Raw genomic sequence first — 14,507 nt, 5'->3', positions numbered from 1 at the left:
ATCAGAAATTATCCAAAAAATGGTGATTAGAGGATGTCAATGATTTTCTTTAAGGGTAATAGAGAGGACAACAGCCACCAATCCATATACCTAATCTCTCAACTTGATAAAAATCTTTAAGAATTATCTTTACACTTATTGAGAATATTCTTAATGAAACTATGAAAAGAGAAAAGGCAAGGTTTCATAAACAGCTGGACTAAAAAGTATAAAGATATGAGTGTGCTTTGTTTACTGATTACCAAAAATATCTGACTTGGTAAAACAAAACAGTGCCTTACAGGGTGTCTCCTGCAACAGTCTCTTATGCATATTAAGAATATATAATGTTCCTTAATTAATGAAAGCAGAGGTAACTCTGTTCAACGAATTCTTAATTATGAATGCTGAGCAAAGTATAAAACGTTGATATGCCCACCAAAGGTTTTTTGCCAGTGTAATAGAATATGTCCTATGGCAAGATGAAATGGAAAAAGAAATTCCCTATAAATGACAGTCTTGCACCAGATGCTTCTGTATGCATATGACACTGTACTGACTGCACCAAGCTCCAAACTTTCCCAGTCTCCTTAACATGCTTCAAAGCCACTCAAGAGGGAATAGCCAGACCCCAATATATCTCAAAGAGAAAACAATCCACACTAGAAAAAAACCAAATGGATGAAAAATGCACATTGCCCAGTGGAGGAGCCGCTATTGTAGAGTGCTCACTCCCATCTCATCCCAACCCAGTAAGCTCATTGCTACACAGAACCTGGACAAGTGCTGTACAGACAGCTGTACAGGCTGACTGAAGATGGAGAAGTCAGTGGGTTCTACTGCATTTGAGAGGCTGGGTCATGCTTTCAACAATTCCATGTGACTCCCTAATTCAAAAAGCCCAGTCTTCAAAGCATAATAGTATCCCAGGGGTGTTGTACAATTTGAAATCATGGAAAACCATAATCTTCAAAAAATTAAAACTGTGAGTGACCTAAAGCACACACAAGAGATGCACCTAGGAGTGGACTAAGTAAAAGAATCCAAGAAATGTACACTAGGAAATGGGGTGGGCCAGTCCTAGAGCAAAAGCACAGCACAGATGGACACAGGCCCAAATGGGGTGCTCACATTCACAAAAGGTAAAGTGTATGAGAAAGCAGCAGCCAATGGCAGACTGGCAGATCTTCTTTAGAGAATTTATGATGAACCTGGACTAGGATCACGCATGATGAGGTGTCACACTATGATGTGCACTGACAAACGTTAGTCATATCAGTGAATTCGCAGAACCACTGAAATATATTCAAACAGGCTGCCAACGAAAAGTTTATAGTGGCCACCAAGCTGAACAAGAAGGAACAGTGGCAAATATACCAAAGCACATACCAAAGTAGTCGAATCAACTCCATGGGCACATATCAAGTTTAAAGGTTCACCTAGCAGTGATGATTATTTTCAAAATCATACAGAGAACTAGCTACTGAAGACCAAAAAGGAAACTGGAAAAGCAATACAAAACTGAAGTGAAGTTTCCAAACCAAAAAAGAAAAAGTCCCATCAAGAGGCTGAGCCATAATAAAGGACACTTCTGTTTTGACAACTATTTCCTGGAAGTGATAGATTCACCCTTATGATTGACATTTCTTCTGACCTCCAGGACAGTCAAATCTCCAGCCCCCAAAACAGACCAAAGGTAAGCTAGCTGAGCTATCTTTCTGAAGTCTATCTGCAAAGTGCTCTAGTCTCAGTTATAACGAGGAGAAAACTTAAGGCAACAAGATTAAGGATGGGAATATGTAAATCCACAACAGACCAGGCTAATCTACAGCATCAAAAGTATCTCTTCTCACAGTCAGGGCATCCAAATCAAAATGTGAATCTGCCTCTTTCTAAGGTCATACAGTGCCACCAAGTGGTGAGAGGTGGGCACAATTGTAAGAAAGGAAGCCAGAGCACAGGGAAGGTTAGAGGACCATGAAGTCTCCCACTTCCTCACGCCATGTAGAAAATGCAACAAGCCCACACACACATCAACGAGGCCCCCTTTCAGCTGCCTAGGCCAGCCACTGGTACTCACATCGCTGGGGCTCAAGCTGCCAAGGCCATTCTCCTGCTCAGAGTCTTTCCCAGACTCAGTGCCCTGGGAAGATCGAGAGTGGGTAGGGTGGATCCAAATCTCCAGGCGGGTAGTGTCATCACCAATGTGCCGGAAAGTTGACCTCCTGCCTTTCCTCCATCGGTTAGGGCTTCGCTCCAGCTCTTCATGCTGCTTTTTCTCCATCTGCTCGGCCTGCATGCACACACATACCCACACTCAGACTCCCCTAAGGCCAGGGTAAGAGAAGGGGTAAGAAAAGCAATGCATCCCCTAGTGGCATAATGGCTTGGCCCCTTCAAAGTTATTAATTCTCTGAACCGGCTATTGTGGCAGACCAAGTCCAGCAGCCAAGCAATGCTCTCTTCACAGGGCCCAGTGCCGGTGGGCTCCACTTGGGTGTCCATACCCACTCACCTTTCGCTTGGTCTCTTCAAACAAACTCATGAGGCTCTCCTTTGCTGTAAGGATAGGGTTGCTGGCAGCTAAACTGCGCATGTAATAGTACACAGCATCAAGCTTCCTCCTCTGTCAAAACAAAGCAGACATTCTCAGGTCTCTCCCAAAGCTTCGCCTGAGGCAATGTGGCACAGAGATTCCAGTCAGCTTTCCTAAAATGCTCAAAAGGAAAAATCAGACTATGCTAACACAAAAATGGGCACATTCACAATTCCACAAGAACTACGGGAGAAAAGGAAGTGGAGAGGTAGCCTGGCCTTTTCTTGGTCTTCTGAAGAAGCCCCACCCATTCCCACGTCCTGGCTTTGGCAGCCATGTAGACTGCCACCCCCTCATCCATTCTGCAAACCTCAACTTGTCGAAATTCTTCCATGAAGTCTCCAGCCCACGTTGATTTCTACCCCCTCTAAAACCACAACACTCTGTGGTCCCTACGACTCATTTTCACACTTAGAGCAATGTGTCATATTGTTAGTTAAGTAATTTCAATATGTATATAGGTTTTATATTATCAACTAGATTGTACATTGATTGAGGGCAGGGACTGTATATTTCTATTTCTCTTGGTCAAAAAACATTTATTAAATGTTTATTATGTGCCAGGCACTGTGCTAAGTGCTGGAGGTACAGAGAAAAGCATAAACAATCCCTGTCCTCAAGGAGCATACATTCTAGGGAGGGACTAGGGACACAGAAGATATTCACAGAGTACACAGAAGGTAATCTGAGAGGGGAAGGCACTAGTAGCAGGGGGCCTGGGAGGCTGGGACCTGACCTAAGTGCTGAAGAGGTGGAGATGAGGGGCCAGGTGTCCCAGACATGAGAGACAGCCAGTGCAACGGCACAGAGAGGGGAGATGGAGTGTAGCCGGCCAGGAGAATGTGTACAGGGAATAACGTCTAAGAAGCCAAAAGAGAGGAAGGGGCCGAGTTAGGAAGGTAGAAAGAGGAGTTTCTATTCACTCCTGGATACAACAGGTAGCCCCTGGGACTTGGTGGGCAGAGGGATGACATGACCAGAGTTAAGTTTTTTAAAAAACTACATCAGCATGGCCAAGCAAGGGACAGAGAGGATTGGAGAAGATAAAAGGGACAATTTTGATTACATAAAACTAAAACATTTTTACACAAACAAAACTATTGTAGCTAAAATTATTAGGGAAACAGTTAAATGAGAAAACGTATTTGCGGTACATTTCTCTGATGAAAGACTCATCTACAAACTACACAAAGAACTGGACACATGTATAAAAAGAAGAGCTCTTGTTCAATTGATAAATGTCAAACAGGCAGAGACCCAAGCTACCGACAGCAATATGAAAAAATGCTCCAAATGACTAAAAACGAGTGAAAAGCAAATGAAAAGAACTCCGACATTCCACCCTCATCAGACTGGCCAAGAAGACGAAAAAGAAAAATGATCAGCTGGTGGTTCTGGGAGGAAAGGCACAACAATGCTCTGCAGGCAGGACATCACCATTCTAGAAAGTGATTTGGATCTCCGCCCTAAAAGTCACTCAACTGAACAGACTTTATTAGGTTCACTCCAAAGTGACAAGAGAAAGAGGAAAAAGGTCCGTACTTACAAAATAGTTATAGCAGCTCTTTCTGTGGTGGCAAAGAACCGGAAAACTGAGGGGGTGTCCACCGATTGGGGAGTGTCTGAACAAATTATGATATACAAATGTGATGGAATACCAATGTGCCATAAGAAATGATGAAGGTGAGAGTTTCAGAGAAATCTGAGAAGACTTGTATGAACTGAAGCAGAGAAAAGTAACAAGAACCAGCCAAAAAATGTACACAATAATAAGAACGATATGAAGAGAAAACAACTTTTAAAGACTTTTAAGAACTCTGATCAACTCATGACCAACTGACCAAAGGCCTGGTGACAAACCCTGGCACCCACCTCCTGACAGAGAGATGATGGATTCACATTTTTGGACCTGGCCAATGTTTGTTTTGTTTAGCTCTGAATGTTTGTAAGAAGAGTTTTAGTTTCTTTTTTGTTTTGGGGGAGGAGATGAGAGGAGAGAAAAATAAAAGAAAATAACTTACAAAAAGCAAAAAAAAAAATCATCTTGGCAGCTGAGTATATGATAAATTGGAGTAGGGACAGAACTGAGGCAGGAAGATCAGTGAGAAGGTTATTGCAGTAGTCCAGGCATGAAGCGACGAGGCCCTGAACTAGGCTGTGGCTCCGTGAATGGAAAGAAGGGGCTGTCACAGGAGATGGTGGGAAAGTGAAAACAAGATTTGGCAACTGAGTGAACATGTGAAGTGAGTGAAAGTGAGGTGCTGAAGGTGACAGGCAGGTGTGTCATCAGGGACTGGGAGGATGGTGTGGCCCTATCAGAAGGGGAGAGTTTTGAGGCAAAGACACTGAGCTCTGTTTTGGGACATGCTGAGTTTCAGATGCCTACAGAACAAGATGTCCAGGAGGCAGATAGTGATACTCAACTGTAGCTCTGGAAAGAGACTTGGGATTGGATCAGAGATCTTGGAATCATCCACGATTGAAACCACAGGAGCCAATGCAATCACCAAGATAGGCCATACAGAACAAAAGGGGGGGGAGGGGGGAGTGAGCGCCACCCAGGGCTACTTTGTATCCCCCACAGGACCTATAATGCCTACAGTAACGTCAGACACATAACATAATATGTTCTCAAAAATATCGGATTAGGAAAGAAAATGAATGACATGAGGTAAAATAAAATAAAGGAAATCCAACTGGTTCAGTAATAACCCATGGTTAGATGAAAGCAAGACACATTTATTCCAGAATGTTGGATTTCTTTTTGAGAGAGACAGAAAAGGTCATACTCACAAATAAAAAGAGGGAGAAACAAAAAGAGGAAGGTGGGCAAGAAAGAAATGCAGCCACAGACAGGCAGAGAGAGAAGTGTGGATCAGTATGGATAAACAGAGGAAGAGAAAAGAAATTCAGAACTCAGACTGGACTGTGTTGGTGCAATTGTGAAATACACTACCTACTACAGCTGCAAGCTGCTTTTGGCTGGGCAGGAAATTTCAGGGTCATTACTGCCATTGAGCTGATGAAAAATGACCATTCTACAAAAGAAAACTTACAAGGAAGCAAAGAAAAGATGGACAACTCGGAACACAAGCTGTAGTATTTATTACATAGGCTTTCTGGAAATGGAAGTTTATTGCTGTATATTTTGAATCCTCTCTTACATTCGGATGTGCACATGCCAATGTTTTTTTTTCTTATTTTGTATTTAAGCTTTAGAAAATAATAAAAGAAAAAAGAAATCACCATTCTAGTTTCTTCACTTACTATTATCCTTAACCTTTCAGATGTTCCCTCTGACCTGATGGCCACGGCAGTTTCAGGAGAGGAGGCACACAAGAGGCGACAAGATGTGGATGTTGCCAGCACTGCCGCGGCCAGGTAAAAGCCCAGTGGACATCCCAAGCTAGAATTAATACTCTTAACTCCCAACATCCCCCTGTGACGAGCCAGGATGCCCTTTTCTCACACGCAGGTCAGCTTACCGTATACACGGCCAACAGCGCCAACTGATTATAAGGTCGGCCATTCTTGGGAGCGATGTGCTGAGCCTTCAGGTACCAGCTGGAAGGCAAAGGGGACAAGAACCCACGTTAGCTCAAGATGGACTGTCTACTACTCTGCTGCTGTTCTCTCCCCACCCAACCAAGCCAGGAGCCTGCACTGTAGCACTAAAGGCCAAAGAAGGGGGAGCAGAGCCTCCCCACGAGTCTGTAGAATGGCCCGAGGGTGACGCAGTACAGGCTTCTGCCCAGTTCTCATACCAGGCCTAGACCTGAAGAACAAGGAGGAACAAGGAAAAAGTACCTTCGCGCTTTCCCGTAGTTGGTTGTATCATTGGCTTGCTCCCGGTACCTGGAAATGTCTCCTTGACAAATCATACACCGCTGGGCACTGATTAATGCATACTTCACCTTCAAGTAAACAGTCAGCAAACATTTGGAGAAAATATGTGAATTACCAGAGTAGCAGCAAAGGAAAGTTCTCCACAAGGTACCTGAGGACCCTGGACAACCTGTGTAGCATTGAGGCCACTTTTATGGAAACAAGACCCAATTTATAAGTAATCCTGAAAGGAGAAAAAGGATAGAGGAAGAAGCAAGGAAATGAGGTCTGTCTTCTCATTTGAGGAAACCGGGCTGGATGCCCTTAGACAAAGGCCCCCAAAAGAAACTTTTTAACAGAGCCAGCCACTTTTACAGGGGATGGGCCTGGAGCTGTGATCTCACAGGTGCAAGGGCCTTATTGTTAACCCCCCTCTAACAATGCAGGCCAGCACCTACTCTGCCACTCACAGTCTTAGAGAGGCTGGAGCAAGGGACAGGAAGGAAGGAAAGAGGCGCTTATTAAGCGTCTCTTACGTGCCGGACACCATCCTGAGTGCTTTACAAATATCATCTCGTTTGATCTTCGCCACAACCCTTCGAGGTAGGTGCTGTTATCACCCCCATTACACAGATAAGGAGCCTAAAGCAGACAAGGGTTAAGTGACTTCTCTGATTCTTCCTGACCCCAGGCCCAGGGCTCTATCCAATATGCCACCGGCACCCTCCAGGAGTGAAGTGACTTGCCCAGGATCACAAAGGCCAGTCTGTGTCTAAAGCAGGACTTAAACCCAGCTCTTCCCTGCTGAGAGACCAGCTCCCTACCCACTGCCCCACAGTGCCTCACTTTTCTATAACCTCTACAATTCAAACTCTGTCTTCCTTTATGCTTTCCTTACCACAGTGATAATCTTTCCCTCCCTTATACCCACACCAGTCCTCTCTGGCTCAATGAGAGCCATGAGAAGCATCCACTCTCTCAAACGGCAAACTGGCAAATAGTGAAGGCAATATGGAAACTGTCCAGAGTCTGCATGAGAGAACGAAAGCATTCACCCGTGGAGGAGAATCGTCTTACCATTTTCCTTAATGGTTTGCTTCGAATGGCCAGACCATCCATGTAGTCCTCTAGCTTAAACTGGTATGTAACCTGCAGTTTCTGAAGCAGACTATCAAAGAAGCCAGTGCCCTGAGGACAGAAGAGGTGTGAAGAAACTGTGACTGGATAGGAAAACACCTTAAGCTCCACATTTCCCACCAAAGACCAAAGAGAGGAACTAAGACAAGAGATGCAAATTCTGTGACTCTGCAGTATTCCTAGAGTGTCGGCTGGAAGACCAAGACTACCACCCACTGTAAGCTTCATCATTATGAAAAAGATGCAGTAAAGAATTAGGAAACGAGCAGATCCCTAGCCAGGCCCAGTTACAAAGCAATCTTTCATGCTCGACACGCACAGTGAATGTGCCTCAAGCAGAACCTCAACAACAAACAACAACGGTGCAAGATCAGTCCCGTCCAAGCCTCGGGAAAGAGCCCCACTTGTGTGCTCCTGCAGGCTGCCCCCTTGAAGCAGAGGGCTCACCTCATCCAGGAGCTCCAGCAGCCTGTTCCGAATCTGCTCTGGGTTCTCAGCATGTGGATCCTTAAGCAGCTGCCTGAACTTCTCGATGACCTGGTAGAAAGCACTCTTCCACAGGATCTGGTCCACGTTCTGGTGATCGGAGAACTCGATGTCCAGCAGGAGGCAGCGCTCGTAAAGCTGCACCAGCTCTCCTCTAAAATGGGACACATCAGATGGTGAGATCAAAAGCAGCCACTGACAGGTGGCTCAGCCTTTCTGCTAATTAGGAAGCTCCCTCTGTAGCCCACTCCCATCCTGGGACCTCAGCACCCAGCAAGGCAAGTCAGTGGATTTAGGGGCTTTTCAGCAGGCTTGGCGGCTGACACAAGATCCCCTTCCCTTCTCCACTTCAGGAGGCCACACTCACTCAAAGGCACGTTTTGGTTTTCTTGTAGAGGGGCAGGAGGGACTGGGGACATGGCCATCTATCTTTTTCAGACTGTACATGTTTTCTGCTTAGGACTCTCCCTATCCCAGCAGGGTGTGCTCCTGTCCACCTGCAGCCCTCCTCTCCACCTACCTGAGCTGGGCCATCTTCTCCAAGCCCTCAGGGCTGATCCGGTCCCTGGAGAGCAGGTTACTGAGCTGCAGTTCCTGGTTGTCAGCTACTCGAAGAAGCCGATGAAGCTCCTGCTGCTGAAGGTCCCTCACCTGCTGCTCCATCTCTTCTGGACTCAAGGAGCTGGCAGGAAGAGGGCCACACACATACTGTCCAGATGGAGCAGGGTAGCCAGAGTAGTAAGCCCCTGGATACACCCCATTTGTAGGGCCCAGGGGATACTGCAGTGGGCCATAGCCTGTGTAGGGATACTGAGGTCCAGGGCCTGGTGCCCGGGGATAATAGTAAGGGTTGTCAGAATTTTGAAACTTATAGTAAGATGATTGGGCTTGGCGTGAGTCACCCCAAGAAGTGGGGCTGACTTCATCATCAGTATCCAGAAAGTGAAGCTGAGGGGTCTGGCTCTTCAGAGCAGGTTTCTGGTCGGGATTGTTTGGGTCCCATAGCCGCCGGGAAGTGCCTCCCCGGCCCCGATTCCGAGATCCCTTCCCACCAGCTCCAAAGAGAAGCTTTGATCCCGAAAGTGTAGATTCCGGAGATCCTGTTGTATTGACCGAGAGTGCTGTGTGGGCAGGCAAGACCAGAATGCCCCGACCACGACCCCGCAGTTCCTGGTTTGGGGTTTTGGACTCTTGCTTTTCAGGGGCCTTGCCCATGCTGCCTGAGGCCTTGTCAGCCTTCAGTCTATCCACATCTTCCTTGCTCAGTCTCACCATGGACACATCCTTGTTCACAATCTCTGCATCAAAAGTGACTCGAAGGCCACCTCTGTTCTCCTTCCCTTCACTTCTCCGCTCACCCTCCCCATGGCAAGACCAGCTTCTGTCCAAAGGCTTCCTCCTCTCAGAGCTCCTCCTGGGTCCCAGGAGGTCTGGCTCGTCAGTTCTGTCTTCATCCAGGGAGTCAGTTGAAGACATAGACATCTGCTTCTTCAGACGAGGCCTCTCTTTGGCCCGATCTTGCCGCCGGCGCCGACCTCCATCAGTGAACCCAGTCCCCTCAGCACTGTTGTTGCTCCCAGCCGAGCTGGTGCTACAAGTGCGATAGCGATTCCTCCGCTTGTCCGAACGCGAGTAGCGCTTGGCGGAGCTGGGCTTGCCCTGGAGCGTATCATCATTGACTTTCCTTGTCCCTTCCCCCCTTTCGGGCTTTTTGCCCTTGTCCCCCTTGATGGCCTTCTGGTTCTTCTCAGTCTCATCTCTGGAGGGCTTGGCCTTGGCGCCATCTTTCCCAGGGTCCTTTTCAGGCTCATCATCCTCAACTCTGAGCTGCTCCACCTGACTGAGGACCTCCTTCTCTTCTACTCGGCCAGCTAGATCTTTTGCAATGGTCTGTAGGCGTCTTCCAGGTTGATAGATCTGTAAATCAGGTTTCTTTGTTCTCTTAATAATTCTGAGAGACCGATCATCCTGGCCTGAGGCTTTAGGACAAGACTCCTGTCCCTGAAAGGGTTCTTTCCTTTCTGTGTCTGCAGGGCCATTTTGCTGTTGGCCGTCCACCCCCTTGCAGAGATCTCGAATGGCCTGGGTTCCATTTTCCAAAGCAGAGGTACCTCTGTCATTGGCAGCTTCATCCCTGAATTCCTCAGTCCCTGAAGGCTCCTTGATTTTGGGTTTGTTCCTCAGTCGGGAAAGACCAGGCTTGTAGATTTCCAGATCTGGGCGCCGATTATCTTTACGCTGCCTGGGCTCCTTCAGCTCCTTCATGTTTTCTGTGGGGGGAGGGTAAAGAGGAGGGGAGAGAGAGAGAGAAAGAGAGTGTGTGTATATGTGTGTCACTGTGATTATGTAACAGAAAAGCAGGGCAAGATTACACACCCAAATGCTCATATTGGCAAGCAGGGAAGGAAAGGTCTCCAGAGGCCCCTGGAGCAGAAGGTGTTTTGAAATGGAAACAAAACAAGAGCTAAAATTTTGGGTTTACGTATGAGATCAGCATCTGGCAAGAAAAAGAATCTAGCTGTGTTGGGGCTACCTATGCTTAGAACAGGAAAAAGAGAAAAGCCTGTACTCTGGAACTAGCAGAACTCTCACCCAGCTCTCTTGGACTTCAAACCAACCAAAAGCTCTCGAACCCCGAGTCATCTCAGGCCATTCTCCTTTTGCCTCTTGGGTGTGGTTAAACGCCACAAGTATTGTGGGATGGGTGATTTTTACTAAAAAATATTTTGGAAGAGAAAAGGGGTATGCACATAGCAATCCAAAGGCCACAGGTTCCTCTAGGGACCCAATTCCTGATCCCACAGTCTCTAAACCTGTAGATCAATGGCATAGCTACAGTAATCCCCTCCTTGAGGGAAAAAATGGAGGGCACCGACCACACACCTCCTGTTGGAGAAAACAGAAAGCAGTTCCTCTCACATTCTTCAACTCCACTCATGCTCACCAACTCCCTGACAGCAGCCAGCAAAGCCATTCCAAGGAAACAGCGCTCAGGCCCCCATCATTAGAACGCTGAGACCAGCTGCTGCCATGACGATGGAATGTGAGAAGGAAAAGGTTCTGCAAGGGAGCTTTCCCTGGAAGATGAGAGAAGGATTGTGACATGCTCTCCAAACACTGAACTGGCAAGGGAAAAAAAAAATGAGGACTAATTCAGACACAGGAGAGCCATGACTCTTGGGATTATCTCTCAGGCTCCACCCAGCACGTCACTTAGCCTTTAGAAGGGAATGTTACTACCTGCAATGATTAACCGTGTTTATGGAAAACGTGGCATGAAGGTGTAAGTGTTAACACGGCACTCAGAAGAAAGGTGCTATGGAAATAGCCAGCATGGTTCTAGAAACACTTAACCCTGACAACTCTGGAATGGTAACAGTCAGTTCCAAAGTTAGCTTCTACTTTTAGTCCAACTATTGACCGCTGATTACTCTTTCAAACAATAACAAAACAAAGAAAAAGGCATTTTTTGCTGCCAAAAGATAACAGAATAAAAAGGATTACAGAATGGAGCTGCTGCAACAAATATGGAAAGCCATTAAATCAATTTTAAGGACAACGCCCACAGTTCACCTCAAAGAAGGATGGAAGAAGAACGTTTCTGCTATTCAGACTGCAAAGCAGAGATGCAGACAAGGCAGTGAGCAACAAAACCCAATTTCACAACCTTTTTTTCATTCCGTATCTCTCTGTTGCTCAAAGCCCCCCAGCCCTTCCTCAATCCATGCTCTCCAGGAACTCTCCACAGCTCTGGGTACCACTGACCAGCCCCTCCTCCATGGCTCTCTCTTCCCTGGGCTTTCATGATACCGTCCTCTCCCACATCTCCTCTTCCATGACTGATCACTCCTTCAGAGTCCCCTGTACTGGATCACTGTCCACATGCCACTGCCTCTGTTCTGGGCCCTTTCCCTCCTCCACTCTCCCTTTACTCCTGGTTTTACAGGCTTCCACAGGCTCAAGTATCAATTTATATATCCATATGCTCAAGTCCCACATTGGTCCACTAGATAACTTGACCTGGATGTCCCATGGTCGCCTCAAACACAACGTGAGGACACCACCACCCAGTGAGCCACATTTATGACTTCAGAATTATTCCCAGCTCTTCCTTCTCCCTCCCTCCCAAGTGTTACTAATGTTGCCTCTCTGTCTCCCAACTCTGATCCCTTCTCTCTGCTCAGTGCTACCCCCTGGTTCCGGCCCTCATCTTGTCTCTCCTAAACTACTGCAATAACCTTCTGGCTGCTCTGCTTCTAGTCTTCCTCTTCTCCTTTCAACCTCCACAAAGCTGCCAAAATAAGCCACCAAAAGCACAGATCTGACCATTCTCCCCTCTCCCCCCCCCCCCAAGAAGCTTCAGTGGCTCCCAAAGACCTCTGGGAAAAGGGAGAAACTCCTCAGATCATCATTTAAAGCCCCACACAACCTGGCTCCAGTCTATCTTTCCAGACTCACTCCACACTCATCCCCTCTTGGCACTTTCCATTCTAAACAGACATACTTCCAGCTCCCAGCTCCCAGCTCCTTGGCCTGCCCAGGACTCCCCCAGCTTCCTTCCAGGTGTCACTGCCCCTTTGCCTGGTTGTCAGTGCTCTTTCTCTCCTATTATCTTGTTTTCACTCCTCTGTTTACATATTCTATTTCCTAATAAAATACAACTGGTCCCTGGAAAGCAGGGATCATAGTCTCCGTGTCTAGAAGGACACTGCCCTGTACATAACATACGCTTAATAAACATTAGTTCAACTGAACCTAACTGAAAAGGCCCCCAGCCCCTGGGGAAACACTGCTCTTGGGCTTCCAGCCACCCAAGTGGCAGGTGGGCTGGCCCATCCAGGGAAGGTGTGACATGTCTCCTGGGGATGCTGAGGACAAAGACATTACTTGGGGCAGCCCCTCTGAGGACCTGTGTGCTATCTGTGAGGAGGCAGTCACAGGCTGCTTCTTGTTTCTCTCTCCAATTTCATTGACTTTTTTTCTTTCAGAAGCAAAAGAGATGCCAGGAAGGTGGGGCCAGAGGGGGTGGGGGTGCAGGGAGAAGAAAAGGTAGGGCCTGGGGCAGAGAGAAAAAGAGTCCTCTTTTTGAGGACCTGGGGGGCGGGGGTGGGGACAAAGGTGAGGGGGAAAGAAAAAGAAAAGGTATTGGAGGAAGAGGGGGAAGAGGTGGGGGGAAGAGGGGGAACAAGAGGTAGGACCTGGGTGTGTAGAACAGAGAGAAGAGGTAGGAAAAGGAGAAAATGTAGCGGGAAAAAGAGGTGTTGGGGCAAAGGAGAAGAGGTAGGATCTAGGAGGAAGAGAGGTAAGACCTGGAAAGAGGGGGAAGAGGACCTGAGAGTGAAGAGAAGAGGTGAGAGAAAAAAAGAGGCAGGGAAGTGTAGGAGATAGGACCTGGGAGGGTGGTGGAGAGAAGAGGCAGAATGGGGGAAGAGGTAGGACTTATGGGGGAGGAGAAGAACGTCATGGAAGGGAAGGAGATAGGAAGAGGGGGGAAGAGGTAGGAGGGGGAAAGAGGAGGTGGAGACCTGGAAGAAAGGGGAAGGAGGTAGGGCATGAGAGGAGGAAGGAGGTAGGAACTTGGGGGGGGAGAAGAGGTAGGAGGAGGGAGGTGGGGAAAGAAGTAGGACCTGGGAGGGGAAGGTAGAAGGGGAGACAGAAGGTAGGACCTGAGGGGAGGGGAGGAAGGTGGCGGGGGAAGGAAGGTAGGAGCGGGGACAGGAGGTAGGACCCGGGGTGGGGGGAGATAGAAGGGGAGAGAGGAGCTGGGACCTGGGGGGAGGAAGGTAGGAGGGGGCACAGGAGGTAGGACCAGGGGGGAGGAGAAACAACAGGCGCGGGAGGAAGAGGGGGCGGGTCCTGGGAGGGGTGGGGCGGGGCAGCGGAGGAGGCTCCCGGGCTGGCCTCAGTCCTCCCCATCCAGGCTGGTGGGGGGGAGGGGACGGAAGGCCGGAGGAGCGGGCGGGGCAGGCGGGGAGCTCTAAACCGGCGGCTCGAGCCCCCGCCCCTCTCGGTCCCTGCCCTGCCCTCCCCGCCCGGCCCTGCGGCCGCCGCCGGCCTTCAAGGAGGGCGCCGGGGGCGGGGGCTCGCAGGGGCCGGCCCAGCCCCGGAGCGGGGCGGGGCGGCGCGGCGCGGCTCACCTCGCGCGCCCGCCTGCGGGGCCAGGGTGGCCAGGATCCCCCGCAGCTCGGCCGCTGAGACCCGGACGCGCTCCAGCCCCTCCGCCATCTTCGCTGCTGCTGCTGCTGCTCCTCCTGCTCCGGCTCCGCCGCCGCCGCCGCCGCGCGCAGCCAGGAAACCACGACGGGCGGGCGGGCGGACGGGCGGGCGGCGCGCGCTGCCCCCTCCCTCGCCCCGCCCCGCCCCGCCCCGACCGACCGAGCAACCCACACACAGCTACAGACACACACACAGCCCCACACTGACTGACTGACACACACACGCACGCACGCACGCACGCACGCACGCACGCACGCACGCGCACACA

General features: G+C 49.0%; 1 protein-coding gene across 1 annotated transcript in view; it reads right to left on the bottom strand.

Moving 5' to 3' along the window:
• Positions 1 to 14,370, bottom strand: part of SMG6 (SMG6 nonsense mediated mRNA decay factor) — a 170,421-nt gene extending 156,051 nt beyond the window's left edge. The window contains exons 1-8 of the mRNA XM_036768507.1: positions 14,161 to 14,370; positions 8,544 to 10,293; positions 7,985 to 8,177; positions 7,478 to 7,588; positions 6,383 to 6,489; positions 6,061 to 6,139; positions 2,495 to 2,605; positions 2,060 to 2,272 (exon numbers count right to left, since the gene is read on the bottom strand). Coding sequence (XP_036624402.1) covers positions 2,060 to 2,272; positions 2,495 to 2,605; positions 6,061 to 6,139; positions 6,383 to 6,489; positions 7,478 to 7,588; positions 7,985 to 8,177; positions 8,544 to 10,293; positions 14,161 to 14,248 — 2,652 coding nt within the window. The 5' untranslated portion in view covers positions 14,249 to 14,370. The remainder of the gene's footprint in view (positions 1 to 2,059; positions 2,273 to 2,494; positions 2,606 to 6,060; positions 6,140 to 6,382; positions 6,490 to 7,477; positions 7,589 to 7,984; positions 8,178 to 8,543; positions 10,294 to 14,160) is intronic.
• Between the last annotated feature and the right edge of the window lie 137 nt (positions 14,371 to 14,507).

Source organism: Trichosurus vulpecula, chromosome 7, assembly GCF_011100635.1.
Source record: "Trichosurus vulpecula isolate mTriVul1 chromosome 7, mTriVul1.pri, whole genome shotgun sequence".
Classification (NCBI taxonomy): Eukaryota; Metazoa; Chordata; class Mammalia; order Diprotodontia; family Phalangeridae; genus Trichosurus; species Trichosurus vulpecula.
Note: the sequence above shows the minus strand (reverse complement) of the source record. Positions and strands in the feature narration are given on the sequence as shown.